At 53.8% G+C, this 20,972-nt stretch overlaps 1 protein-coding gene across 1 annotated transcript; it reads left to right on the forward strand.

Annotated features, from left to right (window-relative positions):
* Positions 1 to 1,010: 1,010 nt before the first annotated feature.
* Positions 1,011 to 19,709, forward strand: TCF25 (transcription factor 25). Its single transcript, XM_048515946.1, has 18 exons — positions 1,011 to 1,322; positions 3,278 to 3,442; positions 3,867 to 3,941; positions 4,562 to 4,698; positions 5,102 to 5,167; positions 6,193 to 6,275; positions 7,320 to 7,450; positions 9,370 to 9,469; positions 10,886 to 10,979; positions 11,348 to 11,440; positions 11,707 to 11,812; positions 13,247 to 13,406; positions 15,676 to 15,763; positions 16,363 to 16,521; positions 16,905 to 16,995; positions 17,524 to 17,603; positions 17,876 to 17,948; positions 19,017 to 19,709. Exons 1-18 carry the CDS (start codon positions 1,119 to 1,121, stop codon positions 19,179 to 19,181), a joined length of 2,070 nt encoding a protein of 689 aa, XP_048371903.1. The 5' UTR covers positions 1,011 to 1,118; the 3' UTR covers positions 19,182 to 19,709.
* Positions 19,710 to 20,972: the final 1,263 nt, after the last annotated feature.

Below are 20,972 nucleotides of genomic sequence, written 5' to 3' on the forward strand. Positions count from 1 at the left end.
AGTTCTGCTACAGATGAGTTCCTTTATCTTTGTGGTGCCACAAGATTTCTTTGTAACTCTGGCTGCAGCCGCTGAATGCAGTGCCTGGCCCTCTGGACCTTGGCGGGGGTGCCTTGGGGCGTCTCTCCCCTCCTCCGTTTTCTGCGTAAATGTACAGTGAGTTCCCCAAGCGCCTGCCACACGTGCCTCTAAACCAAAGGGGGCAAGCCAACATTGCATTCTGATGTGGCAATTGGGGGGGGGGGGGTCTAACACAGCAGGTTGGTGTTTCAGTTTCCTTGTGAGAAATAACCATTTCCTTAAAGAAAATTAGCCAGGGGTGAATGAATGGCAGAAGGGTCATGTGTTGCTAGACTGTGACTCACCGTGCATGGACCAGAGGAGCTTTGAGAAGGAAGGGGGTGTCTCTCTCTCTCTCCTCTCTGCCCCCCCCCCCGCCCCCGTGTAATCTGCCGGGCTCTAGGGCTGGCCTGCCAAGCCCCGCGGCTGCGGAGGGAGGAGCAGGGACTGCCCGGCAGCCCACCTTCCGTTGCGCCCAAGGGCTGCAGCCTGCCAGGGGAAGAAGCTGCCCTCCCCGCCCTCGGGCTCGGGGGTGTCCGCTGGGAGGGAGCCGGGGCGGCGGTTCTGCACCCCCTCGGTTTTCTTCCCTGGCCCGTCACTGCCTTGCACGGCCCGCTGCGGAAGGGCAGAAGGAGCGCCGCCCGTGGTCGCCCTTCTGCGCTCGGCGTGCAAACCGCGTGGCTGGCGGCGGCAACTGCCAGGTGCGCTGCGGCACGAGGCGGAAGGCAGGTCCCTTCGAAGGCTGCCGCAACACAGTCGCCGTCCCGTCCCGTCCCCCTGCCTCCCCCCCACCTTTGCACCGGCAGCGCCCCCGCCCCCCGCCCCCGCCCCCGCCCCCCGGACTCAGCCGCGCAACTCCCGGGAAGCCCGAAGCGCCCCCTGGCGGAACTGCGCCGACCGACCGCCTGCAAGAAGCGGAGGCGAACTGGGCATGCGCACAGCTCAGTGGGCGTAAAGGGGACCCGTCTGGCTCCTAGAAGGGCGCCTGGTTCCTTTCGCGTCCTCTTTTCGGCTTCCGGTCCGTCGGTCTTTCTGGCCCGGTCTGCTGCAGCCTGAGGATGTCACGGCGGGCCTTGAGGCGGCTGCGAGGGGAGCTGCGCGGGCAGGCGCTGCCGGAGGCCGAGGAGGAGGAGGAGGAGGAGGAGGAGGAGGAGGAAGAGCCGGAGCGGGGCCCGGCGGGGCCCGGGCAGGATGGAGCCAGCGGCAGGCGGAGGAAGCCCCGGCGAGAGGCGGCTGGGCGCGTCACCAACCTCTTCGAGCTGGTGAGAGGCCCCGGAGGGCTCGGCCGGACCCGCCCTCGTGTCCATTTATGCGGGTGGTTCGTGTGCTGCTTCCTTAGAAGTTAAAGTGCAATAAAAGGATGGAAGCAGGAACGTAGGATCATTAGGGGCAAAGCAAGGAACAAAACGGACACGAAGCAGCCCAGCACGCCTGATGTTCCCTGGCTAGAAGCAGACCACCAACCCCACCAAACAGATGACGACGCTGCTCCATTTAAAGCCTGTGTCTAGAAAGGTTTTTGCTTGGCCTCGCCAGCCTCCATGGGTCCTGTGTTCAGGATAAAGAGGACGGGAGATTCGTTGATTCATCCACCATCTTCTGGACCGTCTTTGTTCTAAAATTAGAATTAGGACTAATAAAAGGAAACACTTCTTCACGCAACGTGTGACTGGTGTTTGGAATATGCTGCCACAGGAGGTGGCGATGGCCACTAACCTGGATAGCTTTAAAAAGGGTTTGGACAGATTTATGGAGGAAAAGTCGATTTATGGCTACCAATCTTGATCCTCCTTGATCTGAGATTGCAAATGCCTTAGCAGACCAGGTGCTCGGGAGCAGCAGCAGCAGAAGGCCATTGCTTTCACCTCCTGCACGTGAGCTCCCAAAGGCACCTGGTGGGCCACTGCCAGTAGCAGAGTACTGGACAAGATGGACTCTGGTCTGATCCAGCAGGCTAGTTCTTATGTTCTTATGTTCTTGAAATGCTCCACTTGGGTCTTACTGGTGTCTTCCTAGCTCTGACCCCAATCAGAGTATTCTAGAACAAAGACGGTCCAGGAGATGGTGGATGAATTAACGACTCTCCCGTTCTCTTTATCCCGAACAGGGTATAGACCCCGCAGGCCTTCCAGAATGGCTACTGATCAGTTCCCCAGAGAACACAGCTGCTTTGGAGGGTCAGCTCTGTTGCATGATTCCTTCTGAGGGTCCTTTCCAGGCTCCACCCCCAAATATACAGGGGTTTTCCAACCCAAACGTGGTGACCATATTTTAGCCTGATACATACAAGAAAGTGGGCACTTGGTGAGGCCCTTCCAAATAGTGGCTAAGCCATTTGAGCCATGGTGACGTCCTGTGGCTCCAGAAACTGACTGGGTAAAGAATCTTTCCCTTTATCAGTTCTGAACCTGCTTCCCGCAGACTACTTGCTACTGGGACCTGGCATTGTTTTATTGGGTTGAGGCTGATCATTTTCCACGATGAGCTACTAGACATTTGAGTTTTACTGATGCTGCTGTTGGAAAGTTTAATATGGTGTGTCAAGTTCTTTGCTTCTAAGCAAAGAACTTGATTTTGTGTTCCTGCATTTGCAGGGGGTTGGACTTGATGGCCCTTGAGGTCTCTTCCAACTCTATGATTCTAAGGCCCCTTCCGCACACGCAAAATAATGCGTTTTCAAACCACTTTCACAACTGTTTGCAAGTTGGTTTTTGCCATTCCGCACAGCTTCAAAGAGCACTGAAAGCAGTTTGAAAGTGCATTATTCTGCATGTGCGGAATGAGCCTAAGCTTCTCTGGTACCTATTTAAGCGTTACAAGAAAGAAGGGGAGGAGATTTTTTGTTGTTTTGGTCATGTGATCATAAAGCATTTCTTGTACAGAGTCAGACTTTCAACCTATCTATGCCATTTTTGTTTACTCTGGCAGTGGCTCCCCAAGGTCCTAGAGGGGACCCTCCCCAGAACTGTTTCCTGAGTTTCCTTTATTAAGAGGTGATGGGGATTGATCTTTGGACCTTCTTTGTTCAAAACAGATGCTCTGAGCTGTGAACTCTTCCCTTTATAAGGGAACTAAATCCATGTATTGGCTTTGTTTTTAAAAAAATTGGGAAAGGGCATGTGCAGTCTCTGCCTGTTGTTTCTAATAATGAGAAGGATGCAGGTTCTGTTTGCTTGCTTGGGCTAATTGAAGTGTGCACTTCTTAAATTCTGTGCAGATAACTAACGATGATCCTGAAGCTGAGCCAGCCCCCAGTGAGGAGCGAGATGATTCTAGACTGCAAGAGCAGAGCCACACAAGGAACAGAGAAGAAGCTGATCTTGAATGTCCGGCAAATGACAGGGGGAACGATGGAGAAGAGATGGACCACCTGGACAAGATGGCAAGTACCCTACAGTTGGCTAGGGTGGTACACTTGATCAGTGAAATCCTGGAGAAGGCAGGAAATCTTAGAGATCCCACCACCTGAGCAAAGGAACAATCCCCAGGACAAAGTCCAAGGAGATCAGATGCGCTGTGTGGTTGTACCCAGAGTTGGATCACAGGTGTTCCAGTGATTCCGCATGTCAAGTGTGGAATAGCAGGAATTTTCTGGAACTCCAAAGATAAGAGGAGTGCTGCCTGGTGCCCAGTTGTGGCCAGCATTTGTTTGCACTGAACCAAATTATCTTTCCTTACTCAGTGCACTGAAGGGTTGCTTCTGCCTTCCCCTGGACTAGATCCCTTCTTTGTATTTGGGCTTTTAGCTGGACTCCTCAGGCTGGGTCTTATCAGTGTCACTTGTTTTCTCTCATCAAAAAAAAAAGGCTGCATCAACTAACAAAACACGGAAGAAGAAGAAGAAAAGGAAGAATAAGAAGAATGCAGCAGGCGAAACTCCTGTAAGTTTGGCTTGGTTTGAAGTTTAGTATTAAGTGCTTAAATTTGGATTCTAAAGTGCCTGATAAGATTTGGGGAGGATTAATGCAGAGAGCAAAAGCCAAGACAGATCCCAAGGTCACCTTAGAAATTGGAGGTATTTGCATGAAGAAGAGGAGTTTGGATTTATACCCTGTTCTTCTCTCCTGTAAAGAGTCTCAAAGGGGCTTACAAACTCCTTTCCCTTCCCTTCCCCACAATGGGCACCTTATGAGGTAGGTGGGGCTGAAATAATTCTGAGAGAACTGGCGGGCCCAAAGTCACCAAGCAGCTTCATGTGTAGGAACGTGGAAATAAATCCAGTTCACCAGATAGGAGTCTGCTGTTGATGTGGAAGAGTGAGAAATCAAACCTGGTTCTCCAAATTAGAGCCCACCACTCTTAACCACTACGTCATACTGTATCCTGGTGCAAGATTGGCTGTACAAAGGGATCTCCCAGGGATCTACAGCGCCATACCTGGCATGTGCAGTTGAAGCAGCCAGGGAGGGTCCAGCAATCAGGCCTCGTGCAACGGCAGGCGGGAGGAGCCTGGGAATCGGAGTCAGGTTTCCTTTGCTGCCTTTCTGATGTCTCCCTGCAGTCCCCTCGGGACAAAGACAATGACGCAGAAGATGTGGAGAGCGTCCTGGTGGGGCCGGAGAGCTCCTCGGAGCTGTGGGGCCAAAGCCAAAGCAGGGTCATCATGGACAGTCGGCCGCTGCTTTATGTGGAGCGCAGGTAAGAGTCAGAGACTGCCAGATGTTGCTCCTGATGTTGGAGGACGAGCCTTCCCCCGCCTGGTTCCCTGGAGTAACCGGAGTAGGTGGAGCCCGAGGCTTAACAGGGTGGGTAGGACTTAGTGCACTTTTTTTCCTGAAGAGGGCAGCACTGGCATGTTCTGGGATGGCCTGCACTGAAAGGAGGCTGCGTGACCCATGGCCTGCCCTGCTGGGACTGCAGACTTCTGCCTTTCCTGGGGTGGGGGAGTTGGGGGAGCTATGATATTTGCAGTGGGCAGCCTCCTCCGAGGGAGGAAGGGGAAGGCAGAGGATCGGGCCAGGTCTCCTGAGCAGGGACTTGAGAAAGCAGCATCGTGGAGCTTGGCAAACAGGTGGACTTGCATGTTGATTTTTTTCCCCAGGAACCTGAATCCAGAAACTGAGCTGAAGAGATATTTTGGGGCCCGAGCAGTTCTAGGCGATCAGAGGTGAGAGCAGGCAGTCAAAGCATGAGATGGATTTTGAGGTCCCGGGAGAAAGTTGCTGCAGTCGTGTTCTAAAAATGCACGTTTCATATGCTTGTTTGCCGAACTGTTAAAGTTTGGGCTGAGGCTCTGTGAAAGCCTCAAGCGGAGTTAAGGACCGAGGGGCCACTGACAGGGAGCTTAGAAGCTGCCCACATCAAGGTCCACGAGAGAAGAGTCACGTCGGTGCCTCCCTAGAGGTAGAGCTGGTTTGTGGGTCATTGTTCTAATCCAATGGACCTTCTGAGCCCAACTCAGAAGCACTGGAGTTTTCCTGGGTTATTTGGATTCAGGTGAAATGAGGAGATTGGGGTGACTTTGAACCAGAGCTGGGCCCAGAATTTGCTAAGGAGGGTGGGGTGCCAAAAAACAGGGAACCACCCCACCTCAAAAAAGCGAGGAGATCAGCAAGGTACACCTGGGAGCTGGGTGGGCTTGGGCTCCTGGAAGCAATGGCAGAGGCACTGGGGGGTCAGTAACAGGCTGCCTCCTGCAGGTCACCTCCAGCTCAGCTCTTTCGTCCCCCCCATCTCTTCCTGGGAGCAGTTCCAAAGGGGGCTTCACAGAGACAGTTTGTGAGGAGGACAGCAGAGGTTCCGCCTTTCCTCATACTTTGGCTCATTCCGCACATGCAGAATAATGCACTTTCAAACTGCTTTCAGTGCTCTTTGAAGCTGTGCGGAATGGCAAAATCCACTTGCAAACAGTTGTGAAAGTGGTTTGAAAACGCATTATTTTACGTGTGCGGAAGGGGCCTTTGTTTCTAGAGGGAGGAGCCTGTGAACCTGCTGTCCTTGTTGGTGCTTGTCTTACTGTTCACTCAGGTGTTGCAACAACTTCGGACTCTCCGTGGGTGGGGGTGGAAGGGCTGAATGGGGCCCTCTCTGCAGATGAATCTGGATTTTTTTGTGGGGGAGGCATCTCAGCCCAGAGAATCTTGCAGTTCAGTCTCCAACCATTGGTGATGCTGACTTTTGTTTCTTCCACAGACCGAGACAGAGGCAGCGGTCACATCTCCGCAGCGCATGGCTCACTGTGCCCAAGAGCACTTGGCCACGCCACAGCAAAACAGGTGAGCACCTCTTGTGTTGAACTCGGGCCAAAGCGCAGCTGGTCTTGTTCGTCAGCAGGGCAGCCTGTGTGCAGTGGATGCATGGCAGCAATGCGATTCTGGGTAAGCTACTGGAACTCATCTTCTTATGTGACGGGGGCAAGAGCTCTTGCCCAGAAACTTCGCACAGCTTTAGTGGGAAAGGGATGACTGTTTCCCACCATTGGTTTCAATTTCCCTGGCTACGTTCACTTCTTTGCTTGGGGAAATCCTGGCTTAGCTGACAGCTGAAAGAAAGACAGACCCTGTGGGTCAGAATAAAGGTGATTTGTAAGCACAGTGAGCCCAGTATTTTTGGACAAGTTCACCTAGTTAGAGTTATATATGTACTGCATCAAGAACTCAGAATGTGTGCTAGGAGGAAGCAGTGCAAAGGAAGTGCAATTATCTTCCCGTAGTCCAGTTGTACCTTCCAAGGTTTGGGCTTCTGAAGAATTGGAATCTCTTGGTGAGGCTAGAAATAGAGGAGTCAGCGGATGCGGGTGGGTGGGTGGGAATCCAAGCCTTCTCTTGGAGGCACAGGTTGGGACTGACCTGAACAGCAGAAGCCACATGGCCCTACTATCTGGGACTCTGTTTTGTCTTTAAGCTGTGAATTCCGACCTCAGGTTAAACTGTGTGTTTTGTCGTCAAGAATTGTGTCTGCTGGGCAGGCAGGAGGTGTTCTTCTGTGCCAGTGACCTTAACAGCCCCTTCCCCTCTAGGAGCAGCAGTGGTGTAGGAGGTTAAGAGCTCGTGTATCTAATCTGGAGGAACCAGGTTTGATTCCCAGCTCTGCCGCCTGAGCTGTGGAGGCTTATCTGGGGAATTCAGATTAGCCTGTACACTCCCACGCACGCCAGCTGGGTGACCTTGGGCTAGTCACAGTTCTTCTGAGCTCTCTCAGCCCCACCCACCTCACAGGGTGTTTGTTGTGAGGGGGGAAGGGCAAGGAGATTGTCAGCCCCTTTGAGTCCTGCAGGAGAGAAAAGGGGGATATAAATCCAAACTCTTCTTCTCTTCTAGGTCTCTCTATGCAGCTGCTTGAGTCAAAGCGAGGGGTGCAGCACTTTGCCTTTGAGCACCACAGAGAGTACCGGCAAGTGCAGTTCAAGTTCTTGGATGTGGTGGAGTCCATGGATCCCAACAACCTTGTGGTAGGTGTTCAACTGGGCGAGTTGGTGGTGCAGCGTCTGGGACCTTCCAGTGGCAAACCTCTGTGGTACAAAAAGATGGCCACAGAGACGATTCTCCCAAGATCTGAAATGCAGGATCGCAGATGGAAGATGCACTGAGGTTTTAGTCTCACTGAGGTTTTAGCCTGGCCCACGAGAGCTTTTCTCAGCCCTGGTGCAGATTGTAGAAGTAGCAGTCAGTCAGTCAAGTATTTATTGTTTGAGCCATTGGCTATAACAATACAGAGATGCATGCAGTTAAAACATTTAAATTAAAACAATAACTTAGTTTTACATTAAAATATAAATTATTTGTGTTTGCAATCTCTTCTTGGCCTTTTGGCTAAGATCAAGTGTAGTGCAGAAGTAGCAGCAACAGACAAGGATTTATTTCCAAAGCAGCAGTTGCGGAGCATCTCTGTAGTGGCACCAACCAAAGAGCCGCAAAATAACAAGTGTGCTTTTGGCCCTGCTGAGTCCCACAGAAAGTTTTGCAAGGCTTTGAGGCTCAGCACATTGGGGTGGGAGGTGGGGATTGCCCTAGCAAAGCATTGTTTTTATTTCTTTACCCCCCTCCATACTTAACGTCCAGTTTGATAACAAATTCAGGAGGAAGCAGAAGCTCACTCTGCTTTTGTGGCTAATTGGTTGATCCTGATGGACGACATGACTGTTGTGTTTGGAGCAGGGACTCTGTGCCCTTCTGCCTCTCTCAAGCTCGTTCATCACCCCACGCCCTGTGGAAATAGTCTTCTTTTTCAGAGGCCCTTTAGTTTGCCGCCATCACAACATTCTGAGGTCAGAAGTTCTGTAAGTTGGCTGCGCATCCTTCCTCTTCTTCCCCCAAAAAACAAATTTGGGATGGAACACAGTTGAGAGTCTGACCTGCCTGTCCTTGTTCAACAGGGGTGGAAAGCATCTGGCCTTGTTGCTCTTTGGAGCAGAGTTGTGATGAGGTCTGCAGAAGCTGCATTCATATCCACACACACACACATAGCGCTTGAGTCCTGCCTGGGGGCTTGCTGGTTGGGAGGACCCTGCCTAATTGGACAAGAATCTGCTGGCAGGCAATTTTCCCAACTTGAGGGGGAGGGGGGAGAGTGATGCTTCAGGAGCAAGAATTGGACAGGCAGTTGTGCTATTTTTGAATTTTTCATTGCTTTGGGAAAAGATGCCTAATTTCTCTTGGTACTTAGAACAGACGCTCCTTTCAGGCTTTAATTAGGCACGCCAGAGCGAGTTAAGCACGGCAACAGCTTGGACTGTTGGAGGTACAAAGGAGACAAAGAGCAAGATGGTTCCATGGCCTAATATTAGCGTAATGATGGAGACACTGACTGGCCCGGAGCCCAGCCCGATGCCCTTCCTGATAAGGTGAACGTGCCTTATCTTTGAAACTTCCATGCTGGCTCTTGCACACAGAGAGGATTTTGTCCAGGGCAGAGGCCTCCGTCGGCTTCCCAAAATAGCTCTTACATCGCCCACCTCATCCGCCATGGCTGAGAGGATTGCGGACAGCAGCTGGCAAGGATGAGCTAGCCAATCAAAGACAGTTCTGAGAGCCATCACCACTGGCATCGGGGCTGGGAACAGGACATGGCACGAGCTTTCAGCTGCCCCCAGTTCCTTGTCTGCCTTAAATGCCTCTCTCCACCTTGGGCAAGTTCCCCTTCAGGACAGATGCCTGCAGGCCACACTGGTGGAGGACCCAGGCGGCACCTCAGGCTTTGCCTGGTGGGCTGGAGGGACGCAGCAAGCTCCCAGTCCTGCCCCTGGGTTCATAAGTGGGGGTCCTCCACCGTTGGGAGGCAGGAAGGGTTCTGTGTTCCTCTCTCAAGAGCTGCCTGGAGAATCCCTCACCAACCTCCAGCCATTCTCTCTCTCTCTCTGTCTGCCGGCAGCTTCTGCTCCAGATGAACCCCTACCATGTGGACTCACTGCTGCAGCTCAGCGACGTGTGTCGGATGCAAGAAGACCAGGAGATGGCCAGAGACCTTGTGGGTAAGAAGCGCAGGGCAGCCACGAAAGGCTGCCTCGCAGGGTTGCTGGGTGCCTTCCGGGGCCATCCCTAGATGAGGCCTCTGCTCCCAGAGGTGGGCACTAGTAACAGATGCAGGGGTGCCTTCTAAGGAGTATTGTAGGTGACTGAGCTCATGGGGCAAGGGCGGGGCGCAGGTTCATGTCTGGGATCAACCAGTCCCCTACACTGTGCCTAGTCATTTTATTCAGAAAAAAAATGTTGCTTGTCCAGGAACCTGCCCGAGGTGACTTACAATTTAAAAAAAACATTAAAAGATACTGATTAAAATCCAGCATTAAAAACCCAGCCATGCATAAAAACATAGACCAAAAGAACAGACCATTGACAGCTTAAAATACATTTCTGGACTAAAGTGGTATATTAAAAAAAACCTGAGTGAATATAAATGATTTGGCCTGACACCTAAGAGAGCAACACGGGCACCACGCTAGCCTCAAGGGGAAGGGCATTCCGTAAGCTAGGGGCCACCACAGAAAATGCCCTGTGTCTGATTGCCGTTCACCTCATCTCTGGAGGTGCAAGCACAGAGAGCAGGACTTCTGAGGCAGATCTTAACTCGTGGCCTGGATAATACAGGTGGCCGCGGTCCTTTGGGTGCCCTGGCACCATTCAGGGCGGAGTTTTGGAGGCCTTTATCCTGATGGGATCCGGTACAGCCAATTACAGCTGTCTAAACCAGCACCATACTAGAGTCACAGTTGCTTCCTGAGCACCTGAGATTTTTAAATGTTCCTGCTTAAAAGTTTGTCTGTTTTTACATTCACTTAATTGGGAGCCTTGATCATGTGGATAGGCAGCATAAAAATGTGTGTATATATATATATGCCACTGGTGTATACCATTTTAATGTATATTTTTGTTTAAATGTAAGTAATTTTGGCAATAATAATATGCTATAATGTGTTCAGTGATAATACATTATTAGAAAATTCAGTGTTTTCAAAGTTATAAGATTTAATTTAATATACAACCATGCTGGTAGTTCCACCTGTTGTGACATATGAGACTCTTTCTGTCCACATAATAGACTGAAGCATTGCCAGGACAGAAGCATTTCCTTCCAGTGTTTTGCAATGTGTTTCCCTATATCCATGGTAGCGAACCTTTGGCACTCCAGATGTTATGGACTACAATTCCCTTCAGCCCCTGCCAGCATGGCCAATTATAGTCCATAACATCTGGAGTGCCAAAGGTTCGCCACCACTGCCCTATAACTTATGGTTTGTTTGGGAATGTGTATCTCTTGATTTTAAACTTCTATAGTACCTCACATTCCTTGGGGCAGAACATGATCTCTTAGTCCTGTCAGTCAAATGACTACCAAAATTTAAATGGCTGCCGTGGTCCTCTGCCCCGTTCTTCTGCCTCTTTCCCAGAGAGAGCCCTCTACACCCTGGAGTGCGCCTCTCACCCCTTGTTCAGCCTCACCAGCGGGACCTGCCGGCTCGACTACCGGAGGCCAGAGAACAGGTAGGAGGTCACAATTGTGTACCAGCTGCGCTCCTGCACTGTGATGGGTGGGAGATGGGCCACTGGGCTGGAAGTGGGCCTCCCCTCCCCCGCCCTGCCCCAATATATTCTGTGTTCTTAATTGCTCAGCCAGTTGTGGTTCAGGAAGCATTACTGGGCCTTAACTGAGTGCTCTTTCTCTGTCAATCCAGACTGACTGTGGGCCTGGTCTGGATGAGACTCCCCCACCACCTCACCCCCCCTCATCTTAACTGGCACCTGGATTAGAGGTTTCCCTGTTTTGGATCAGCAGCACGCTTTCCCCCTGAGAGAGTCTGTGTTGTGCATAAGAGTCAGCAACCGGCCTTTCCTTCTGCTGTCTCCCGCAGAGCTTTCTACCTGACCCTCTTCAAGCACATGATTTTCCTGGAGAAGAGAGGGTGCACACGTACCGCTCTGGAGTTCTGCAAGCTCATCCTCAGGTAATTGCTGTGGGTCAGAAGGGCGTGAGAGCAGGGGAAAGGTTGACCAGCAATCCCCCCCCCCTCCTGCCACCTGGCCAAAGAGTGCCCACTCTGCATCGCTCCACTCACGAGACCCAGCCAGGAAGGGCCGTTCCACTGTCCTGCAGTACACCTTGGCCAGGATTGCTGCCGCCAGCCAGAGAAGCACCGGTTGGACACAAGAGGCAGAGGCGTGGCCAGGCCTCGAGGCTTTATAGCAGCCTTCTTTTTCTCTCCCTCCACAGCCTGGACCCGGAGAATGACCCTTTGTGCATGCTGCTGGTGATTGATTTACTGTCGCTGCGAGCAAAGGAGTATGCCTTCCTGACACGCATCTTTCAAGAGTGGGAGGTGAGCTGCCTGGGGGCCAGTTTGGGTCTGCTGGACTTGCAGGCGGGGCTTCATGGGAGAGCAGCCGCTTGCAGCTGGTGCTGTGTGCCTTTGGCCAGTGGGGCTGGAGGGGTGACTACGTGGGCTCTTGCGAAGGGGGTGGGAAGGACTGCATCAGAGGTCTTCCCACTGGGTTGCAGAGAGTTGCTCGAGATTGTGCCAGCTGTTGTGGTCTTTGCGGGGAGGGCCTAAGTCAGTGGTGGCAAACCTATGGCACGGGTGCCAGAGGTGGCACTTGGAGCCCTCTCTGTGGGCACGCGCACACAGAGTTGTCATGTGGGGGGCGGAAAATCACCCCCCCACACACACACACACACATCTAGGCTGGCCTGGGCCACTGAGCACGACGTGCACACACCGCGGTGAGCAGGGAGGATTTGGCTGGCGGGCCTGGTGCCTGTGCTCCGGTGGCTGCTGCCCAACGGGGGAGGGAGGGGGGCACAGAGGAGGCAGAGATGCTAGAGAGGCACAGAGCAGTGCTCATGAGACTTGCTGGAGGCTAGAGCAGACTGGTCCCTGCTTGAGCGGGTGGGGCGGAGGAAGAGGGAGCCAACCGTTTTTTTCTAAACTAAAACCTCAGCATTCAGGTTAAATTGCCGGGTTGGCACTCTGCGATAAATAAGTGGGGTTTGGGTTGCCATTTGGGCACTTGGTCTCAAAAAGGTTCGCCATCACTGGCCTAAGTTCTTCTCACTGCTTTTCTCTGCAGTTGGGAATTGGTCCCTCTGATGTTCGGGTCCCTCTGATGCAGCTCCCCGCAGTGGCACAAGGGGCCACCCACAAAGAAAAGGGAGGTGGCTGCAAAGCCAGAGGGACACCTGGCACGCAGACAAGGGTGGCTGAGCCCCCGACACCCCAGGGGCTGAGAGCTGCATCCGCCCTCCTGCTCTTCTGGGGCTGACAGCATCACCCCCAAGAGCTCCAGGGTCCCCCAACTCTGCCTGTTGATACGCGGAGGGTGAGGGGCTGCTTCTGGCACTGCTGGAGCCTGATAATTGCTGCTTAATCCCCTCCATCCCATCGCCTTCTCCTTCACTGTGTCTCTTACTTGAAGACTTCTAGAGTGGGGAAGGGAACTCTCCCCCCCTCCCCAGTGAATAGTTTTCACCTGCACCCCTTCCGCCCTTGACGCCCTTTGACATCAGAGGTTCAGGCTGGTGCACCTTTTGTTCAGACAAAGATGCAGTTTTGCTGGGGGTCTTGCAAGGAGACAGCTGCAGCTGGGGAGGGACAGGGACAGGGAAAACGATGGCAGTTCCCCCTGCTGGCCACAGGAAGGCCTCCTCCCCGAGGCCTGCTCCTGATTGGTGCTCCAGCTGCCGGTCTTCAGGGTTGGGTGCTTGAGGACTGGCTTTTTTGGAACCAGGCCGGCTGATGATGGCTTTTCCTCCTCAGAGTCACCGGAACCTCTCTCAGCTGCCCAACTTTGCCTTCTCAGTCCCTCTGGCATATTTCTTTCTCAGCCAGCAGGAAGATGTCTCAGAAGCAGAGTCCAGCCACGCTCACGAGAAAGCCTCCGATCTCGTTCGGCAGGCGCTGATCATGTTTCCGAGTGGTGAGTTGGAAGCCGGGGGGAGATTACGCAGAGATGCCAGGCTGGGCCCTGGAAGGGAAGCCGGAGACCTCTGTGTGCCCAGCAGGGGTGTCGTTTGGGGCCCCATTCAGCAGAGAGCTTGATGTGCACTTGGGTGCAGGGTGACTCACAAAACCAGGGCGGAAACCGTCAAAGGGGTTGGTCCTGGGCCATCAAAGAGAGGTTGAACTTCCTCGTCCCTAGCGGTGGTTAGCAATGGAAGTGGAGTCACCAAGCCTCCTCCCTTGGGGTTTTCCCCTATTGATGGAGCTGCCCTCTGCTTGCGGGGGAGGGGGTTCAGGTGCTGCAGAAGTCCAGGCAGCAGGAATGCAGACTAGAGACTCCAGGTATTTGTACTGGGCAAGTTGGTGAGAGCAGCCCTTGCTATGTAAAGAAGAGGTGGAAGAGGGTGTTGCATAGATTCACACCTCTTGACAAGGGAGGGTCAGTGGGGTGGTTACTCCCTCCCCCCCCCAGTTCTCTTGTGCTGAATAAAACCTGGTTTATATTGCCGAAGGCTTTCATGGCCGGAATCACTGGGGTGTTGTGGGATTTCTGGGCTGTATGGCCCTGTTCCAGTTGTGGCAAACCTTTGGCACTTGTAGTCCATAACATCTGGAGTGCCCAAGGTTCGCCACCACAGCGTAGGATTTTCTCCTGATGTTTCACCTGCATCTGTGGCTATCATCTGCCACCAGATCCTCTGAAGATGCCAGCCACAGATGCAAGCGGAACGTCAGGAGAAAATGCTACTGGAACACGGCCAATACAGCCCGGAAGTCCCACAACCCCCCAAACCCTTGTTTCTTCCTGCTTCACAGTTGCTCAGAAAGACAGTGGCATGAATCCGCAGAAGAGGGTGTCTGCTTTCAGCCCCATTTCTCATGACCCACTCTCTGTGTTTCTGGCCTCACCTGCCCTCCAGAGCCCTGCCTGACTTTGCCCAGCTATTGCAGATGTGGGCACCCTGCTCTTTGCCACCCTGCTGCTCCTGCTGCTGCTGCTCTTGCCCCTGGGGGGTGGGCGGAGAACTTTTCTCTATCCCACCCGCACAAGGGTCACTGTTTGCTGAACAACTGTTAGCTTTGTTAGGCAAGAATATCTGTTTCATTGGAGAGGGGGGGGGGAGTCTAGTTTGTGTATACCCATGACAGGGAGCGTCCTTTCAACATTTGTCAGCTTAAAATAAACACTTGGGAGCTGCTGTGGGGTGGGGTGTGTGTTGTGTTTTCCTTGCCTTTTTTCCCATTACTTGGGCCAGGACCTGCCACTGCCTGTATTCTGTTCCAGGCCAACTCACTTTGTTCAGAATCTGGTTCAGGGGAGGTCTTGGGGGTTCTGCCTGTTTTGTGGGGGCTGCGTCCCACTCTCACAGCCCCAGTACGAGCTGTACTGGATGGCTGGCTGTCAAGGGTGCTCTTTGGCCCCAGATGAAGTGGTAGGGAAGGGATGACTTAGGCCCGTGGTGGCGAACCTTTGGCACTCCAGATGTTTTGGACTACAATTCCCATCAGCCCCTGCCAGCATGGCCATGCTGGCAGGGGCTGATGGGAATTGTAGACCATAACATCTGGAGTGCCAAAGGTTCGCCATCACGGACTTAGGCACTGGAGAAAAGCAAGCCAGGCCGCTGCAGCCCTCGGCCCCTAGGGTGTCAGGGGCCCAGCCAGGCTTGTCTGTATGTCAGATGTTCCTTTGGCTTGGCAGCAGTCTCCCTTTTCTTTGCAGGGGGCCCCTTTCACCCCTGTGGGGAGCTTCAGGGGACCCCGTCACATCAGAGGGACCGATTCCCAACCGCAGAGAATGTTAGAGCCTCCCCTCGAAGACCCACAACAGCCAACACCTTCTCAAGCAACCCTCTGGGTTTGATTCTCTGCTCTGCCACCTGAGCTGTGGAGGCTTATCTGGGGAATTCAGATTAGCCTGTGCACTCCCACACACGCCACCAGCTGGGTGACCTTGGGTTAGTCACAGGTTCTGGGAGCTCTCTCAGCCCCACCTACCTCACAGGGTGTTTGTTGTGAGGGGGGAAGGGCAAGGAGATTGTAAGCCCCTTTGAGTCTCCTGCAGGAGAGAAAGGGGGGATACTTTTTCTTCTTCTTCTTCTTCTTCTTCTTCTTCTTCTTCTTCTTCAACCCAAAGAGCTAGGAAGGCGGGGGCTTCCCCCAGCCGTCCTGGGTGGTGCAACACGGCTGTGACTCGCTTTCTGAACTACGGCTTTTTTTAAAAAACCTCCTTGTCCCTCTTGTAGTTCTGATGCCTTTGCTGGACCACTGCAGCGTGCAGCCGGACGCGATGGTGGCCTCCCACTCGTTCTTTGGGCCAGATGCCCAGTTAAGGTACAATATGGCTGGGGGCCGCTTTGCACTTCCGAGCGAGAGAGGAAGGAGCCCAGTAGCTCAGCAGCTGAGTCTGTGGAGTCCCCGGAAGAAAGTTGGAAGGCAGGAGCTTGAGGGGTAGTGGAAAGAGAGCTGGGGACGCAGGGTTTTTCTGCAGACCCCTGGAAAGGTGTTGGGTCCAAGAGTTGACACCCATGAGCTAACCATAAACCCTCCAGCCCTGCAGGCCATCAAAAAGAACCTGCGGGCAAGGTGTCACTGCGCTCCTTTTCTCCCCTGAGCGATGGCCTCTGTGCCTCCACTATAGCAGAATCTTGTCCGTCTAGCTCCTAGACACCTTTGTGATAAAATGTCTAGAATCTTTTGCACCCCTGCAGGAAGTCTCTGGTTCTTCCTGGCAGTTGGCTTTTGTGTTGGGGGGGAGGTGAGGGGCCAGCTGTGCCTGAGAGAGCTCTGCAGGAAGGGGCTGGTTGCCCTCCATGGGGGCCACCCACAGCCAAGCTCTGCTGTGTCTTGGCTGCCCAGCGGCGGAATTTTTCCCTGGGACTTTGCTCCCTCCAGACCCCTCTTTTGCGCTGACCGTCTGCCCACTCCTGCAGCTCACCTCCTGCTCTGAGCCAGCTGGTTGCTCTGTACTTGGGGCGGACTCACTCCCTGTGGAAGGACCCGGCTGTCATGGCCTGGCTGGAAACGAACGTCCATGAAGTGCTGCGAATGGTGGATGCCAACAACCCAGCCTTGGAAGAGGCCGAGCAGAAGTGAGTCCGACTGAGTCCTTGAGGGCAGACCTGCTTCCCCGCCCTCACTCCAAGGGCTTCTCGGCCATTTGCCCCGTTAGCATCCTGCCCCCTTGTCTTCAGTGGTGGATTGTGCTATGTGGCTGGGGATCTGCTTGCCACTTGATTTGCTGGGGTGGGGCCTGAAAGAGATTTTTAATCTGGGTCTGTCTCAAGTTAGCCAGAACACGAGTGCCGCTGGATCCAGTAGTCTGTGAACACCCCTGGAGGCCCAGGCAAGGTCTGAGGGAGGGCTCTTGGGAAAGGGAGCCAGGCCACAGGCCCCAAGGGAAAAGGGTCTTGTTTGTTCCACCCTTCTGTTGCTGGATCCATTGATCGATGCCTCTTTAACATTGGATCCACAGGCGGAAGGTGCGGTACCAGAGTGCTCCCAGGAGCATCTACCGCCACGTGATCCTCTCGGAGATCAGGGAAGCCACTGCAGCGCTGCCTCTGGTGAGGGCTCTGAGTGGGTGAATTGGTGTGTGGGGGGGTGTTGTTGGCGCATTTCCTCATCCTGACTCCCAGACCTCCCCAGCCTCGCTTCTCCAGGTCCAAGGCTGGCTTGCCCTGTGGCCCAGTCTGGGCAACCCCACCTTGAGCAGGGGCCTTCCCTGATCCTCTTGCCAGGGGCCTTGGCCATGCGTTGAGCTCCACCCTCTCCCCCACGTCACTGTCTGGAGTGGCAGGGGACCCTAGTCCTGGTCCAGCTTCTGCTGGCTCAGAAGAAAGGCCAGCCTGCAAGAATGCTTGGGGCCTTGGCAGCCTGCCAGCCTCTGGTGTCCTTTTGGCATGACCCAGGATGCCCAGGGCCAAAGTGGCACAGAGCAGCAGAATCAAGGAAAGGGGGCTCCTTTGGGACGTGGGCAAAGGAGCTGCAGTGGTCCTGGGGAAACAAGGCTGGAGAGGGCTGGCAGCTGGGCACAAAGTTGTGGTTTTCTGCCACCGGTCTGACCTGGACATTCTTTGCTTCCCTCACTTCAGGAAGTGACTTCTCAGCCTATCATGGGGTTTGATCCACTGCCGCCTCTGGACTCCATTGTGTCCTACACACGGCCAGAAAGGTATTCCTTCTTGCTCTGCTTCTGACCTGCTCTATGCCTCCATCTTGTGTGGAGCGGGGAGGCAGAGGAGGGCAGGACGGTTCGGATGCTGACCTGGCTCCCTGAGGCTAGACATGTCCAGGCCTCCTCTCTTGGACTTGAGTAGCCCTCTAGACATTGTCCCTCCTCCAGAGCGAGCGCTTTGGCAGAGCTTGGACCCCTCTGAGGAAGGGTGTCTCCTGCCCCCTTTTCCTGGGAGAGCCAACTTGCAACTTCTGCCTCCCCTTTTGCAGGGCCGCGCGACCATCCAACGAAAGCACTTTGTCGCTCTTCTTTCGCTCATTGCTGCCGAACTTCCACTTACAAGTACGTTGAGCGCGGGAGCCGCTGGCCTGGCCACAAAGCCCACTCCACCCACTGTGTGTATGTGGGGGGAGATTTGCAACTGTTGTTGCCCCTGGCGGGCACAGTGCAGCAGCCAGGACAGGGTGTGGGGAGGCTGCCAGGTCCTGTGCTGAGAAAAGGGGAAGGTTTCTGTGGAACAGAGCTGGGCGCCTGCCAGTCTGCAGGGCACATTTCAGTTTGGATCCAGTGAAAATATTTTGCCCTGTCTCAGCTGGGAGGAGAAGCAGCCTTGACACACCTAGCCCTGTGCTGCTGTCGGGGGCTCTGGAGGGAAGGGGCCTCTGAGGGCCTGCACTACCCTGTTTCCCCGAATATAAGACATCCCCGGAAAATAAGACATAGTAGAGGTTTTGCTGAAGTGCGAAATATAAGGCATCCCCCAAAAGTAAGACGTAGCAAAGTTTTTGTTTGGAAGCATGACAGACGAACAGAACAAAGAAAAATAAGACATCCCCTGAAAATAAGACATAGCTCATCTTTGCGAGCAAAAATTAATATAAGACACTGTCTTATTTTCGGGGAAACACGGTAGTTTCTGCAGCGACTCTCAGAGTCGGGGCTCCCCAAGGTTATCAAGTCCCTTGAGAATGCAGCCTTGGCCACTCCTGCTGTCAAACACAGGAAGAAGAAGGACGCTCTTGTTCTTCCGGACTGCACTTGCCAGTGGGCACAACCCTGCCAGCTGCCTGGCTGTGCCTCAAGACTGGGATTGGAAGGGATTGGAATGCACACAAGTGGAAGGGGGGTCCAGGTCAGCAGCTCAGGCAAGGAGGAAATGGTATCCAAGTAGGTTACGAGCCCAGAGTCTCGGTTGTGCTCATTGATGGTGCATCCAGCCACCTACGCAAGGGCCGTGCCGAACTTCTAGCCGACCAGGGCCTGGGGGGGCCAGTGGGGTTTCTGCAACGGCCACTGTGCTTGTGTCTGCCCTCTGCCAGAGACGTGCCTTTCTGGAGGCAACTGCCAGCCCCCCAGCCTTGCCCTGCCCTCCTGCTGCGATCGGGGGTCTCACGGTGTGTTGCCTTTCAGGGAGAAGTTGGAGCTGCTGGAGCGGAGGAGCCGGGCGCAAGGCAAGACCTGAACCAGGGCGTGAACCGGCTGATGGCAGCCATGCGCGACATGCTGGCCAACATCCAGTTCCAGGAGCCCCCCCATGAAGACAATCCTGAGGGGGGTGGGGAGGAATGGGACTGACCCTGAGCCCCTCGCTCCTCCCCCCCTCCCCCTGTAATCTCCCTGGTCATGTAATAAACAGTCCAAAGCAGGAGGGCGTCTATGTGCCTCCCACACAGAGGGGTCCTCTGGCTCAGGGGTCCCTTGCCAGCATCCGGAGAGCAACTGCTGAGCGTAGGTGGGGCTGAGCTGTCGGGAATAAGGGCCCAGGACTCCGTGGCAGAGCCCAGCCCCTCTTCCGCATTCAGGACATTCCGGCTGCAAGCAGAGACCGGGGCAGGAGGGGAGCCCCCCCCCCCTTGTCATGCTTTGTGCCTCAGTCGAGGCTCTGGGAAGAAACTTTGCCTTTAGACCCAGAGCCTGGCCTGTCTCAAGAGTTTGTGCAGTTACAATAATTATGGCTGATGAGGCAGAGGGTGTCGTTTATGTTGGCCAGGGTGCCGACCTTTTCTGAGCCATGCAGCTTGTTTGGTGGCCTCGGGCTGTACTCCTTCCCTTAGAGTGGCCTACACCACAGGGTAGTTGGGAGAATAAAATGGTGAAGGAAGAGCCGTGCGTCCTGCCTTTGGAATGAAATGCGTGGAATGAAACGACACCGGGCGGAGTTGGGGGTTGCTTTTGCAAGTCCTGAAATTCCCTGTGACGCAAGCTCTGTTGTGTACTTGGGCCTCGCAAATTGTGGAGGAGGTCAGCTAAATTCTGCAAAGGTGGCCATTGCTTCTCAGTATGTGACTTTGTTCCTGGTTTTCCTCTGCCAAACATCCCAAATAGCATGCAGGGGATGGCCTGCTAGTGCGGTTCATGTGAGCCGCAGCTCTTCGCTGACACGGGCAGCTGTGAGAGGAGCCATCCCTGCTTGGGAAGAGCTGCTGTGTTGGAACTCTGGCTCGGCTTACGAAGCAGCTTGGATCTTTACAGTAGAGCCTTGAAGCCCAGCAGCCGTGGGGTTCTCTTCCGGGGGGGTGGGGGGGTCTTCCATATGCTACAGTAGTTGCAAAGCCCATGGAGCAAATGTCAGCCTTCACAAGGAAGGAGGGTCAAACATGAGCATGACAGTAAAGGGCTTTTGTTTTAAATTGGAAGCATATTTGTGGGGTGGGGGGCTGTCTTTTATGTAGCGCAAAATTCCTTGAAAAGCTGTTCTTTAAGACTGAAACCTTGTACCCTACCAGGTTATGAGAGCTGTTACGTTTCTGGGTTTGAGGGAAGGAAACTGTGGCAGTTTTCAAGGTGATATCTAGTGCCTTAACTTTATCAGCTAAGTTATACTATTCCTCGAGTTTAATTTTAAACTTTTAAAATCGATAAGTTTTAGTGCAGAAATGTGTCTCTTTCAAGTTTGTGCAGAATGTCACTTTTGCCTTCTCGTGTGTTGGGCTGGCATGAGAATCACAAACCGAGTACCCCAATTAATGTCACGTTTGATGGCGGGCGGGGGGGGGGGGAAGCTGGGTGGAATAGGACTGCCTTTTCCTTGCTTGTGAGACCCGTGTCATGACAAACTGACTCACTGTCTTTGAAGCTATTAGAAAGGCTAAATGGCAGCCGAAGGACAGTAGGGTTAAATGCCCAGCCTGGCAAGTCTTGGGGGAGAGCCCACGGCCCTGAACACCACTGCCCAAGAAGATAGTCCAGGGAGAATTAGAAAACGGAAAGATGGTCTTGGGGGAGGGAGGGGTCCAGTGTCAGGAAGAGGGGAAGAAACCAGCCTGAGGTAACGAGGAGGCAGCCCAAGGTGGTGCCAGGAACAGCCGCGGAGAGTGTGCTGTGACTGAAAACGGATCCAGAGCAGCTTCTGAGCTGTCCTGCGTT

Source organism: Sphaerodactylus townsendi, linkage group LG14 (genome assembly GCF_021028975.2).
Source record: "Sphaerodactylus townsendi isolate TG3544 linkage group LG14, MPM_Stown_v2.3, whole genome shotgun sequence".
Classification (NCBI taxonomy): domain Eukaryota; kingdom Metazoa; phylum Chordata; class Lepidosauria; order Squamata; family Sphaerodactylidae; genus Sphaerodactylus; species Sphaerodactylus townsendi.

Excerpts from the sequence above, each read along its gene's own strand:
- TCF25 (XM_048515946.1), top strand. The coding sequence starts at position 1,119 with ATGTCACGGCGGGCCTTGAGGCGGCTGCGAGGGGAGCTGCGCGGGCAG. Across the intron at positions 7,451-9,369 it reads TGGATCCCAACAACCTTGTG|CTTCTGCTCCAGATGAACCC; the intron begins GTAGGTGTTCAA and ends GTCTGCCGGCAG. Across the intron at positions 17,949-19,016 it reads TGCCGAACTTCCACTTACAA|GGAGAAGTTGGAGCTGCTGG; the intron begins GTACGTTGAGCG and ends GTTGCCTTTCAG.